The sequence below is a fragment of the Tachypleus tridentatus genome, chromosome 5, assembly GCF_004210375.1.
Source record: "Tachypleus tridentatus isolate NWPU-2018 chromosome 5, ASM421037v1, whole genome shotgun sequence".
In the NCBI taxonomy this organism is placed as follows: Eukaryota; Metazoa; Arthropoda; class Merostomata; order Xiphosura; family Limulidae; genus Tachypleus; species Tachypleus tridentatus.
In genome coordinates, this window is record NC_134829.1 from 42,721,262 (window position 1) to 42,736,707 (window position 15,446).

Below are 15,446 nucleotides of genomic sequence, written 5' to 3' on the forward strand. Positions count from 1 at the left end.
GAATTTCACCCAAGTGTTCTAGTTATTTATTTACACTGAACATTGTGACAAAAAGAACATAAAATTATTCAATACAATACAATGTGTGGATGTCTTTAGTGAAGATATAAAAACTGGTTGATAATTTAATGTTGAATAAGTTCAGTGAACTAACTACTTGTCATCATCAGTTTATCTTATATACACTCACCAACAAGTAAAAAATGATAAATTATGTTGAAGAACCAGAAGACCAGTAACATGGTGGGAAAGAATTAAAAATAATTTATAAATAAACTACTCAAATACTGAGTTAAAAACTTGTTATTTTACAGTTATGATGGGTTATCTTCTGGCTGGAACAAATGAATCACCTGGTGAATACTTTTTCTCTGATGGAGTCAGACTGAAAAAGTATCGAGGAATGGGATCTCTTGATGCAATGGAATCTCGGGAAGGAAGTGGTAGTCGCCATAGATATTTCCAGAGGTAACATTCATGAATATTCTGTAGTACATGTTTCATACTGGTATAAATACTATGAAAGAACTAACTACATTGAGGTTATATCAAAATATACCTTTTTGGTGTGTAGTAATTTTTAAAAGTATCTAAAAGAAATTGCTGCTAGGTATTGGATTCATCAATATTTTAACTACATATTTCCTTCTGTTGTATATTTTTTGTAATTATTTTAGGGACATCATAGTGTTATAGGACAGTTTATTGTAAGGTTTTGTTGTTTTCGAAGTGTAATAAAAAGTTCTTCTAATTAAACATTACAGACTTCAGTGTCTGTGAAGATGATTACTTGTATGTTTGATCAAGTACATGTTTGTTTGTTTTTGAATTTTGCACAAAGCTACTCGAGGGCTATCTGTGCTATTCGTCCCTAATTTAGCAGTGTAAGACTAGAGAGAAGACAGCTAGTCATCACCACCCACCGTCAACTCTTGGGCTACTCTTTTACCAACGAATAGTGGGATTGACCGTCACATTATACGCCCCCACTGCTGGGAGGGCGAGCATGTTTAGCGCGACACGGGCGCGAACCCGCGAATTACGAGTCGCACGCCTTACGCGCTTGGCCATGCCAGGCCTCCAAGTACATGTTAATAAAAAAAACAAGTTTTAAGCATAAAACAGTAAATGAATAAATTAACTGGTTTATTAACTGTTGTAAATTTCACAAAAATGTACAAAATTGTTAAATTATTTTTGTTGATTAACTTATGTTCTGTTACTACCATCTTTGTTAATGTTGTAAAAAATTGTGTTTATTCTATAATTTCAGTGAAGATGACAAAATTCGGGTAGCTCAGGGCGTTTCAGGTAACATAGCTGACAAAGGTTCTGTGAATCGTTTTGTACCATATTTGATCACTGGCTTTAAATATGGTTGTCAGGATATTGGATCCAAAAGTCTCACTGCTCTGAGGTTTGTTTAAGTTTTTCTTATGTATGTTTTGTAGTAGTTGTAATTTTGTATGATTTTTCTTTAGCCCTACAATGCTGTGTACAATAGTTGAAAGCTTCCTTAATGTAAAAATCGTATATTGTTTTTGGCCTTTGAAGGTTTCTTACAGTTGTTAGAAATGTCACTTTTAACAAGGTTGTTGACACTTTAGTTTTACTTTCTGATAAAGTGTTCATTCTAAAATCATTTTGGTGTTATATATTTTGTTCTTTAAAGAGACTCTCTTGATCTTTGTACAGCTTATGAATAAATAGTTATTTGTATTACCAAGTCCTTCTGTATTCAACAGGTGATAAAATATGTTTGTTAAAGATAAATATTTCTTTTCTGTGTAGAATTTTGATGTACTCTGGTGAACTGAGGTTTGAGAAAGAATTGATTTCAGCTCAGTTTGAAGGTGGAGTTTATAGATTGCATTCTTAAGTTATCAAGTTTGAAAACCTAACAACTTTAAAAATGGATAATCTCTATCATGTTACACAGTATCAGTCAGTATACACTGAATGCAGCAGAAACAGGTGACAGAGAAATATAATTTTAAAACATTCATCATACCTGTGTTCAGGATAACAAAAAATAAAAACCAAAAAATGACCTAAGAAAAACATTGTTCTGTACATTATTTTAATTAAAGTTTCAATACCGATGCCAGTAGTCCGTAACATTCCAAGCTTTAGAGAAATAAAATACTAACATGTGGATTTGTTTTTGTTACTACTGGAATCTTTATATCTAGGTATCTATTTCTTTCCTTCATTTATTATGCCAAGGTTATTACACTATAATCTGTTCTTCTTAAACAATTAGCTTGAGTAGTTTATTTTAATGAACTATTAGGTAATGTAGTGTTAATTAGTTGAAAGTTACATACTTGAGATCACTGTTTTTTACAGTGACAATATACATATATTATAAAGTCTTGTTTTTTAATAAGATGCTGTATATGTTACCTTTTTAAAACTTTTTAATATAATCTAGTCCAATTAAAGGATATCTTATTTAACTGAATATAAAAGACATTATTCACTTAGAATAATATATCAATGAAGGATGAATCACCATTACCTGTTTATTTTTAATAACATATTTGCAAGTTGCATTAAATTCACTGCATGATAAAATATATACAAAATGGTTACCAAAACTCTAACTCTACTAATAGCAGATTTATGGACTTCAAACATTAAAATTCAGAGTTCAATTTTCCATGATGTGTACAAGACAGCAGACAGCCTCTTGTGCAGTTTTGTGTTTAAGGAACAACTCTTAGTTGCAAAGTACATTAGACTAGACTAAGCTCGCTTCTCACATGGTAAAATATATACACAATGTTTATAGACATTCTGATAAACATGTGGTGGTAACAAAGTGCATTACACTAGACTAAGCTGGCTTCTCACATGATAAAATATATACACAGTGGTTATAGACATTCTGATAAACCTGTGTTGGTAACAAAGTGCATTAGACTAGACTAAGCTGGCTTCTCACATGATAAAATATATACACAGTGGTTATAGACATTCTGATAAACCTCTGTTGGTAACAAAGTGCATTAGACTAGACTAAGCTGGCTTCTCACATGATAAAATATATACACAGTGGTTATAGACATTCTGATAAACCTCTGTTGATAACAAAGTGCATTAGACTAGACTAAGCTGGCTTCTCACATGATAAAATATCTAAACAGTGGTTATAGACATTCTGATAAACCTCTGTTGGTAACAAAGTACATTAGACTAGACCAAGCTGGCTTCTCACATGATAAAATATATACACAGTGGTTATAGACATTCTGATAAACGTCTGTTGATGACAAAGTGCATTAGACTAGACTAAGCTAGCTCCTCACATGATAAAATATATACACAGTGGTTATAGACATTCTGATAAACCTCTGTTGATAACAAAGTGCATTAGACTAGACTAAGCTGGCTTTTCACATGATAAAATATATACACAGTGGTTATAGACATTCTGATAAACCTCTGTTGGTAACAAAGTGCATTAGACGAGACTAAACTGCCTTCTCACATGATAAAATATATACACAGTGGTTATAGACATTCTGATAAACCTCTGTTGATAACAAAGTGCATTAGACTAGACTAAGCTGGCTTCTCACATGATAAAATATATACACAGTGGTTATAGACATTCTGATAAACCTCTGTTGGTAACAAAGTGCATTAGACTAGACTAAGCTAGCTCCTCACATGATAAAATATATACACAGTGGTTATAGACATTCTGATTAATTTGTGTTGGTAACAAAGTGCATTAGACTAGACTAAACTAGCTCCTCACATGATATAATATATACACAGTTGTTATAGACATTCTGATAAACCTCTGTTGGTAACAAAGTGCATTAGACTAGACTAGACTAGCTCCTTACATGTATATAATTCTGTAATTATATTTCTTATATAATTCTTCTGAATTTACTCTTTATGAATTTAAAAGTATATTTATAAATATATAAAAGTATCACATCAGGTTTATTTTTTATTTGCTGCAAGTTACTGTGCAGAAAGCCTTTGGATAGATATGATAACTGAGCTGGACAATGAAACAAAAGCTTCTTGTAAACACTGTTTACATATATGTGTCTCACAACAGTTGGTATGGGTATTAACACTACTGATAAGGAGAGAACAATGTTTCGACCTTTCTTGATCATCTTCAGGTTAAGAATTGAATATGACCATAGAAGGTCAAAACGTTGTTCTCTCCTAATCAATAGTGTTAATACCCATACCAGCCATTCTGGGATACATTTTTATTTTTAGTGGGTTTATTGTCATCAAAACTGTTTACATATATATCACAAAAACTCCTGAGATACTGTTCAAACTATTAACATTTAGTTAAAGTGTTTTTTTATTTTTCAACTTCTTTAAATTCTTGCAACAAAAATTCTCTATAAAGACTTTTATGTGTGTTTGAAGACCACTTCTGATTTGTGGGAAAACATTTTAAATGTCTGTAATTTTAAAGCCTGTAAAAGTATATCTCTGAAATGTTCCAGTAAACATTCAATAGTTGTACCACAAGGTTTCTGAGTGTTATCCTTTCATTGGAGCTTTTAGATAAGAGGTTTGTTAACACACATTTTCTTTGTTTTCAACTGCAAGTTTTTGATCATTTGTAAAAATAGACATAAAACATTTTATAAAAACTTAAAGACAAAATAGCCCTTGATAGTTTTGTAAATAATCTTCTGTTTATCGAATTTTTTATGTGTTTGTTGTCATTTAAACCGAACTAATGCAGAGTTAAACATCTCAATTGAGTGTTGTGTCGTATATTTTTTGTTAAGTGCTAAAGTTTCCATGCATGCACATTCTTATAAAATAGTAAACAAGTGTGATTCTACAGAAAAATGTTTCATCATATCTTTAAACACATGACACTGATGTAAAAAATAATTTTTTTTACACAAGAAAAAAAAATAAATTAGGCTTAATCATGGATTGCCTCAAATTCTCTTCTTATAGCTTCACCAAAGTGGATTACTCTTGTTTAACCTGTGGCAGGTAAGCTAAGTTTAATTAAATTAGTGGTATTTTGTGGTTTTGGCCCCTTCCAAAATATTTTACCAATATTCGTTTTAAAACTGTAAATAGTATATGTATTTGTAACTCAAGGAATTATTTTCCATTTTCACCGTGAGAAGTCTACAAGTAGGACAGCGGTAAGTTTATATAAATACAAATATGATTGAGTTTGGTCCAGTGGACTCAGAGGAGTTGAGGTACAAACAATCACACCTTTCGTATTTGTTTATATATATAATAAGAATCGCATTTGAAGTGTTTAATGAAAACTGTTTCTTAAACTGTAGTATTCAGTTCAGCCTCATATAAAAATGTACATATGTTTCCTGGATTTAACAGAGAAGAGAAAATAAAATGTCAAAACGGATATTACTTCGTTTGGTTAGAAAAGCACTCTAAGTTTGACTCCAATCAAACACTACTGCTGTATTCTAAGCATTTCAAGGAAAGTTCAAAAGATATGATAACAAAATGGTGATATCATAACAAAACATTTTATAAAGAAAACAATTTTATTTATATATTAATAGATATGAAGATGTTTTGTTTTTAGAATAAAAGTAGATAAACGTCTTATGAATGTTTAGCCATCTTCCATTTCGTTAATTCTATTTTAAACTATAAACGACTTATTACCACAGCAACAGACCTTGTTAACCGTAAAAACGTATGTAATTTCTTTCATTGTGTTATTGTTGCATAGATGTAAACTACAATCTCTTCTTTCTGCAATATCAGGACCGTAGAACTACAACGTTAGTTTTCGTTCTTTATTGTTATAAAATAACATACTGCTCATTTTGTTGGACAAAGCTAATCGGAACAGAATAAACATAGTGTGCACAATAAAAATAACTTTGTCAGCCTTACATGTTTCGGTTTTATCTGAGAATATCAAGGAGTTTAATTATTTGATCAATCTATGGTTATGATTAGATACGTGTCGGAATAGAGACCAAGGTCCTCATCTCTCATGCACGTGGCCATAACACTCTTAATTCCACTGAATAAATATCAAGAGGTTTATTATTTCCTCAAATTCGGTTGAGGTTTTGGTCTGAAATAGTCATTCACTATAAACACATTAAACTTCTCAAACGACTTTGTAGCCGAAACGAAAGATGTTTGGTGTGCATTTCGTGGAATATCGTCCATAATTTAAAAGTAAAAGATTAGAGGGAAGAGGGCAGCGAAGCACAGAACTTATAAAACCACAAGTATATTATAATATAATGTTTTTACAAACTTGTTGTTCTGTCAGTAGTTAAAATCTTAAGGTCTTTACACAGCTTCAATCATGGTTCAAATCTGTATCTTTTAACAACAAGTACGTGAATTGGTAATTTCTACAGCCATACATTTTTTACTAGTTAGGTTCTAATTGTAGTTCATGAATACCAAGTGGCGGTTCTAATATTGTTCTACGAGTACCATAAGAATGTTCTAATTATGGTTCACGAGTACTATAACAATGTTCTAATTATAATTTTCCGAGTACCATTAGCATGTTGTAATTATAGTTCACGAGTACCAAAAGAAGGTTCCAATTTTCAAACTGTGAATCAAATTTCTCACGTTCTGGAATGTTTTTGAACATTATCTTCTTCAAAACGCTTCTGTATTATCTGGAATTAATATTTTCTTTACAGAAACATCTATTAATAGATCCTGAGCTTTAGAACTAAACTGAATGTTTAAGTGTTTCCAGATTTTATCATTAACAGCCATTGTGATATAATAATTAAGGTTTAATACCATCGTCATGGTAAATTAGTTTGGTAAAGCTGCTGTTCACACAGTGGATCTGAGGTTTGAAACATCTGTTGCTCTCAATTTTCAGTTTTTGGAAAATTTCTACTTTTACTGGATGAAGTGTCATTCTTAAAAATACAAGATAAACAGGAGGTTCAGGTACCTACTGAACTTTTAAAGAAACAGATCAACAGAAATCTGACTTACCTACTGCACTTTAAAAACTAACTGGAAACTCTGATACATACCATTTTATAAAAACAACATTAATGGAAAGTTCAGATACCTACCACGCTAATAAACACAAGATTACTTACTGCATACTTAACATCTAAATCAACCGGAAATTATATAAAAAATTAAAAACTTTGACGGATTTATAATGTCTGTTATGAGGATCAGGAGTTGTCTTGGTCTTAGTTCGATGCAATAGGAAATATTTTTGTTTGTTTTGAATTTCACACAGAGTCACATCTTAAAACTTTCTGTGTCAGAAAGCATAACATTTGATAAACACTGTACTCCTGTCTTCTATACGTCCATTGTCGCTAAAAACTATTGCAGTGTCGTTTAGAAAACTACGAACCTTAACATTCTGTTATTATAAAAGAAAGTCACTCGAAACCCCAGTATTAATAGGAACACGAAAAACTATTACCTTGTGCATATAAATTAGTTATAAAAATAAACGCTTTGAAGCTGACATTAAAAAGACATTATAGAAATGTACAAATTAATTAATGTAATAGTTTTGATCACAAATTAAAATCAAGAAACGAATTGATGGTGATGGTGTCCTATTCTTCTTTAAAAGGCAATGTTTTAAATACAGTATCAACATCGTACTGTCTAACATTTTCCAGACGATCAGTAGATGGCGCTAAAATTCCAATTCATGTTGTTTAGTTTGAGAAAAAAAATGCTTTGTTGAAGTCATATTCACAGCAATGTTATTATTGAGGTACAGCATACACTTGTTCTGTGCATCCACATGTTTGATTTCGTTAAAATAGTATCAGATGATTCCTAAATTTAATTTATAAAAATAAGTGTATTTCAGCTGGTTAAAACCTGACACCTTTTATAGGGGTTTCCTTTTCACGGTGATTGTACAGGTACCATACATCACAAGAATGTTAATAACGTTATTATTAGCCAGTTTATACGTGAGTGATATTGTATGTTAAACATCACAGAGCGGAAGATCTGCATATGTTTTCACGTTTAACAAGGTCTGTTGCTGTGGTAATAAGTCGTTTATAGTTCAAAATCGAATTCACGAAATGGAAAATGGTTAAAAATTCATATACATTATTAAGTCAGTGTCAAACAATCTTGGCAGGTTGACGCTTCAGACAATGTTGAACATTGTAAAATAATTCAAGGTCAAAGTATGAATGTGGCTGAATTACTTCACAAACAACCACGCTTTTCTCATGGCTAATAAGATGAACGGTGTTCAAGGGTAAGATCACCTCAAAATATTTACTTGGTGGGAGATTGTAAGTAACTGTAAATGTTATTTATGAAAAAGGTTTGTAATAATTCTAAAATAAAGTTTATGTTCAAGTAATTACATTGTAATATATGATTTATATTAAACTTACATTGTTTAAATTAAGTTTAAACATTTTTCCGATAGCTGACAGATATTTCAGCTTTAAAATATATGTAAATACTGTTGTTTTTCTAGAATATTTTACAAATTATTATTAGCTTTTTAACTGTAGTACTTACTTAAGAATATACAAAGTTAAACTTTCATGTTTCGGGTACTTATAAGGTGACAGTAATAATAACATATTTTGACCGTAGATATATTTGCTTCTTTCACATGATTTCATACTTGTGTAATTTTTTCTGGGTGTGTTAGATATACACGACTGTTTCTATATACGTATAACGCGAGTGTTAAATTACTTACTTTTAGAAGCTGATAGTTCATCGCCAGTTTGTTTATGTAACTGTTTACAAATCATATGTTGTGTAGATCAGTTGTCGTGAATTGGCGATTGTTGTATTGTTGCGACATGTTACTATAACCTTGTGAAATATTTCCGTGTTTTAATTGAGTACCATTGCATCACGATATCTCGTAGTGTAGAGAACGTTTGGGCCTCTGTTGGATCATAAGTACATATCCAAAATGTAGTTAGTTAACTAGCTATATAGACAGATCTAAAATGTGTGCTTGCGAGTTTAGTCCTATAGATTGTATAATGAGAATACTTAACTTGAAATTATTACAGGCTGTATTTAAGTAATAGAACAAAAAGACTAATAAATCTTGTCTAACTGTATGATAAAGTAACTGAGTCAGTACGTTAGGACTTGACAACAAATATACAATTATTTAAAGCTGTGGAATAACTACAATAACCAACAGTACATTAAACATGTGTATATATAGTTAACTTCTTTTAATATATTATTTTAAAATAAGTGAGTTGTGTTTTTGTTTGTTTATTGTAGGAATTCATCCCCAAGAAGTTACAGACACCTACTGCAAAGTTCCTTTGTTAACCATCAAGCAAGATTAATAACACCTCAGGTTAGATATTGTTAACAATGATATTAATTATTCTATTAAAGCAAAAGGAAACGTGAATTGAAATTTAGAATTTACAGCTTAATTTTACTTGTTTGTTTTTCTTATAGCAAAATCACATCGAGCTATCTGCGGAACCCACCGAGGGGAATTGAACCCCCGATTTTAACATTGTAAGTATTTAGTCTTACTGGTATAGTAGAAAGGGGCTTGTTTGTAGTTAAGCACAAAGTTATCCAATGGACTATCTGTGCTCTGACTACCACAGGTATCGAAACTCGGTTTCTAGAGGAATAAGCACGAATACATACCACTGTACCACTTGGGGGCATAGAGTGTTTGTTACGAGATTTTAAAAACCGATGCACCAGTAAAATCACGCCTTTTGTATTTTGTCAGAATTATTGTTCTACTGCAATATATTTACAGTTAAAATTCATCGCCTAATCATTCTGGGCAGGCGTGTGTCACGTTAATTAAATATTTTAAACGAATTTTAGAAAAAATACTCCGTAAATATGACACAGCGTTGTAAAAATAATTTGTAAATCTGAACCAGTATTATAAGAATACTCTATACATCTTGTCCAGTAAAGTAAGAATACTCCGTACATGTAGTCCATTGTTGGAAGAATGCTCTGTACATGTAGTCCATTGTTGGAAGAATACCCCGTAGATGTGGTCCATTGTTGGAACAATACTCCGTACATGTAGTCCATTGTTGGAAGAATACTCCGTGCATGTGGTCCATTCTTCCATCTTTTTTTGATGACATAGATTTATTTACAAAATTAATAGTTCCTTTTGTTAATACGAAGTTCATTTTTGTTGATTTTGTGTGTTTTCCTTATAGCAAAACCACATCGGGCTATCTGCTGAGTCCAAGTAGAGAAATTGTACACCTTATTGTAGCGTTGTAAATTCGTAGACTGACCACTGTACCAGCGGGGGACATTTTTGTTAGGGCCAATTACAATTGAAATAAAGAAAGAACAAGAAAAAAAGAAGAAATGAGTTTAGATGAGACTGGTTTTATAATTTTGTCAATTCTGTATTACGTTTAACCTGTTTCAACCCGCTTAACGCTATTTATCTACTGTTTTCAGAAGTTAAGATGCCCTTAGTGGCATATCTACGGACTTACACTTCAAGAAACCGGGTGTCGGTACTTGTGATGGGCAGAGCACAGACAGCCCTATGTGTCGGTTCATACATAGTAACAAACAAACAAGTTAAGATGCACGTTCGTCAAGACCACTCGTAATGTGATTCATTGGATGAAATTGTTCACTGAAGATATAAAATTTAAATAACTAAATAATGAACCATTTAGTATTTTTATTTTTTCGTTTTTCTACTTATAATTTTACTGTTATTTTACTGTTTTGCTTTCAAAATAACCCGAACCTGTTGTTTCGAGTTATATTTTTTCGGTGTGGTTTCAGTCATTGTTCCTCTTTTTGTGTACTAGTTTTGGGAAATGCACAATTTGGAGTTTCAAATCACTTTGTGTCGTCTTATAAGCTGCTACTCTGATTTACTTTCCTTTTAATGGACAAGTTGTGGAACTATATGTTCCTCCTCCTAAATATATCAGTGTTTCATATTGTGTCTTTTATAAATATATCAGTGTTTCATATTGTGTTTTTTAATCATATCTGGCTTTTCCCGCGCTGTCGAACCGACTTATATATACTAGATATCTCCAATTATAATTGATGACTATACTGTAGACAGAATGCAGATAAAAATATAGAACGTGTATGTCAACAGCCTACTAAGAAATGCTCTAATAAGGAAAGAAGTTGATTGATTATGTATTCGTTTAGATGAATCTTACTTAATCCTCTCATGGCAATCAAAGCTATTCAACAAGAATAATATTTATAATACTAAAAGATTTAGTTGTCAATTCCAACATTGCTCAGCGAATAGGAATGGATAAACTGCTTATTCTATCGTGTTCCCGTTCATAGAATCGTTATTTTCACCGTAATGTCTGTAGGTACGCAGTTGTTTACTATGTCTTAAATCTTAGTTGAAGTCACCCAAAACAACATGAAATTCGCGTCTTTAAGAATGTTTAGATGGAAGATTTCGATGAATCGAAGATATTTTAACAAACTTGAACAGTTAAAAGTGAAATTCCCATCTATTGGAGCTCATGTTCACTAAACGTTATTTCCAAACAGTTACAAGGCAGGTTTTGTCAAAACTAGTCAAATAATTCAGGGTGAGACACAACTAACAAAAGATTCCAAAACCATCAAACAAAATCAACACAAATCACGAAAATAATAACGAACCTAAATCAAATCGCGAGAGGAACAAAAGTGGACACCATCATTCCAGACTAATCGTGAAAGCCGATTTTCCTTTAAAACTTAATACCAGTCACGATTTTCCTTTAAAACTTAATACCAGTCACGATTTTCCTTTAAAATTTAATAACAGTCATGATTTCATCGCGTAGCAATCAACTCAAAATTTCAGAGGGAGAGTTGAAAAGGAAGAAAAACGATCCTGAACACCCCAGTGGGGGAAGAAGTTCCCTTGTTTGTCTCACTTCAAAGTAGAAGAACGATCCTGAACAACTAAGTGGGGGAGAAAAGTCCCCTGGTTTGTCTCTCTTTAAACTAAACTACTGCCACGAACGTGTACTGTAGTAGTTACAAGGAAGTTATCAGTTTTGTTACTGCTGACAGCTCAAATGACCGCGTTTGATTACTTATACATTGTTCACAACATTATATGCTCGTATTAACAGTTCCATGTTGCAGGACACATATTTACACTTAACACTGCTAACAAAAGTTACAGTTATTTTAAGTATACGAAGAAAATAATGATTTTGTACGAGACTAGCATTTAGCATCAATGATGCCTACGTCAAAAGACGTGAATACCTTACTATACGTTTTATTCAGCTCAGTTCAAATTACAGTTTGTTTTAAATTTCGCGCAAAGCTATACGAGGGCTATCTGAGTCAGTTTACAGTATTCTGTAACGTTCCCCAGAGGCACAGCGGTAAATATACGGACTTATAATGCTAGAATTCTGGTTTCGACACCCGTGGTTGGCACAGAATGAATAGCCCACTGTGTGGTTTTATACGTAATCACAAATCAACCATATTCTGATAATAAATAATAACTTTAATTACAATTAATCTAGTATAGAAACAAACAATTTTAAAGTGTGTAAGGTATTGTATATCACTGTCTGATAACATCATCATAATATGTTTTTTTAATTAAGAGTAAAAACAAGTAACTATTCATAAGTTTAACAGATGGTTTTGAAACATAACTAAAATTTTCTTATTTTTTATTATATTTTTGAGTATTTCATTCCAAACCATCACCTTTGCATAATTTACAGACTACAACCGCAGTTATTTTTAAAAAGTGGTATATTTAAACCAGCATTATGTTTTTTACAAAACATTGAAAACTCGATATATTAATTTTTACCATGAATATAAAATTGTCAATCAAACGATACTTTAATGTTTAATATTTATGTTTATTAAGTAATTTATACACAGGATACTGATGCATTAATCCCAAACTTGTTCTTAAATATCTTCTTTGTGTGTTCGTCCGGCATTGCCAAGCGCGTTTAGGCGTGCGACTCGTAATCTGAGGGTCACGGGTTCGCATCCCCGTCGCGCCAAACATGCTCGCCATTTGAAAATTAAGGTCAATAATTATGAAAATTGTTTTAAAACTGTAAATAGTATATGTATTTGTAACTCAAGGAATTATTTTCCATTTTCACCGTGAGAAGTCTACATGTAGGACAGCGGTAAGTTTATGATGTTGCAATGTTAAAATCCGAGGTTCAAGTCTACGCAGTAGACAGTGCAGCTGGTTTACTGTGGCTTTGCTTTAAGATAAAGGAATAAACAAGCCAGTTCCACTTGGAGTCTTTATTAGACTCGCTTCAACCCCCGTTGCTCAGCAGGTTGTCTGCGGACTTACAACGTTAGAAATTGAATGTCGATACTTGTGATGGGCGGAGAACAAATGGTCCATTGCGTAACTCTGTGCTTAATTTGAAATACACAAGGAAACAAACAATTTATTGGATTATTTTCGAACAGTCTCCAGTGACACAGCGGTATGTCTGAGAACTTACAAAGCTAAAAAAAAACCGTGTTTCGATACCCATATGCCCCCCCGCTAGTAAAGCGGTAAGTCTTCCGATTGTCAACGCTAAAATCAGGGTTTCGATTCCTATTGATGAGCTAAGCAGATAGCCCAATGTGGCTTTGCTATAAGAAAAACACACACACTTGATACTCGCGGTTGACAGAGCACAAATAGTTCATTGTGAAGCTTTGTGCTTAATTCCAAACAAGCAAACAAAACAAATCTTTCTACAACCCAAGTCAAGTTTGAAAGAAACAAGAAGTTTACTTCTCACCGAATTGTTTCTAGAAGAACCACGTGTGAACTAGAAAAGCAGAGTTTCACATATATTTAGTTATTATTACTACCATAGGATTTTAACAAATATGCTGTGACAGTAATTTTACAAATGATCAACACCTACATTTAATTATTTTAAAATTCCTTACCTGTAATAAAAATAATAAATTACTGACTTACTGTATCTGTCCGTTTTCTATATAACATTGATCACCTGCAAGTCCACATACAACTTATAAAAGTATGAACTACGTTTCTAAACTGTTCTTAGTTTCTCATAGAAAATATTCTGTAGGACACTTACTGTTTCACAAATTCTCTATAACCAATACTTGCCCTAAAGTTAAATATAATAAATGAACGACTTACTGATTACTGATGTTCAAAATATCACAATTTTTAGACTGTCTACCACGAAACACACGTTCAAATTTATTCTATTATAAGTTCATAAAACTAATGAACTTGTATCTTACGTCAAACTACGCGTATGGACAGTTATTGTGTTTGCTTTGAATATCGCGCAAAGCTACTCAAGGGGTATCTGCGCTAGCCGTCCCTAATTTAGCAGTGTAAGACTAGAGGGAAGGCAGCTAGTCATCATCACTCACCTCCAACTGTTGGGCTATTCTTTTACCAACGAATAGTGGGGTTGACTGTCACATTTGAACGCCTCCACGGCTGAAAGGGCGAATTGTTTGATGCGACCGGGATTCGACCTCGCGACTCTCGGATTACGAGTCGAATGCCACCTATCCACATGGCTATGGCGTGCCTAGTGAAATGTATTTGAAGATTGCTGGTATGGGTATTAAAACTTTTATTAAAATAGAGAACAACGTTTCGACTTTCTTAGGTCATCTCTTGGTACGGGACATCCCGTGCAACCAGTTTTAGCCAACGTTTTAATGACACAGACTGAATCTCAAGCTATCATTTCAGCCTTACACCCACCACTGTACTGGTGCAGATATATTCACGATACAATTGCTGGATTCACATCTACATAACTCATACTTATTTGTTTTCAACCACGTTAACTCCACACACCGGAATATTAAGTTCACCTGTAAATTCGAAAAAAAAAACCCAACCAACTGGTATTTCTCAACCTTAAGATCACAAAAATCGTTTCACAGTTCAAAACTGAAATCCACAGAAAAATCACCCTTACCTTCACACGTTTTTGAACATTGTAAATCAAATAAACACAACCATAGAAAACACCCAGATTCTAAGTAGGGAAACAAACATAAACAAACCCAAAATCAATGAAGCCCTAATTATACAACAACTAAAACCAAAAGTAAACCAATATAAAGGAGCACCTGTATACCTGTACTAAAGAATAACCTAACATGTACTGCAACGCCCTAATTATACAACAACTAAAACCAAAAGTAAACCAATATAAAGGAGCACCTGTATACCTGTACTAAAGAATAACCTAACATGTACTGCAGCGCCCCCTACGATCCCGTTCTCGTTTACACTCTTGTAGCTAAGACATGTTCTCGACGAAGGTCAGTTGCAAACTCTTTTTGTTAACTTGAAGATGACCTAAGAGGGTCGAAACGTTGCTCTCTGCTTATCAATAAAAGTGTTGATACCCATACCAGCCCTTTTTGAGATACCGTGTCTGATACGATGTCAGTCAAATTAGGACAAAATGAGAAATCGATTATCCTTAAAT

At 32.7% G+C, this 15,446-nt stretch overlaps 1 protein-coding gene across 1 annotated transcript; it reads left to right on the forward strand.

The window, feature by feature from the left end:
- Positions 1-312: 312 nt before the first annotated feature.
- Positions 313-1,879, forward strand: LOC143250343 (inosine-5'-monophosphate dehydrogenase 1-like). Its single transcript, XM_076500791.1, has 3 exons — positions 313-468; positions 1,274-1,417; positions 1,792-1,879. Exons 1-3 carry the CDS (start codon positions 317-319, stop codon positions 1,877-1,879), a joined length of 384 nt encoding a protein of 127 aa, XP_076356906.1. The 5' UTR covers positions 313-316.
- The last annotated feature ends 13,567 nt before the right edge of the window (positions 1,880-15,446 follow it).

Coding starts and splice junctions, on each gene's coding strand:
- LOC143250343 (XM_076500791.1), top strand. CDS start 317: ATGATGGGTTATCTTCTGGCTGGAACAAATGAATCACCTGGTGAATAC. Junction 469..1,273: donor CGCCATAGATATTTCCAGAG/GTAACATTCATG, acceptor CTATAATTTCAG/TGAAGATGACAAAATTCGGG. Junction 1,418..1,791: donor AAAAGTCTCACTGCTCTGAG/GTTTGTTTAAGT, acceptor TTTTCTGTGTAG/AATTTTGATGTACTCTGGTG.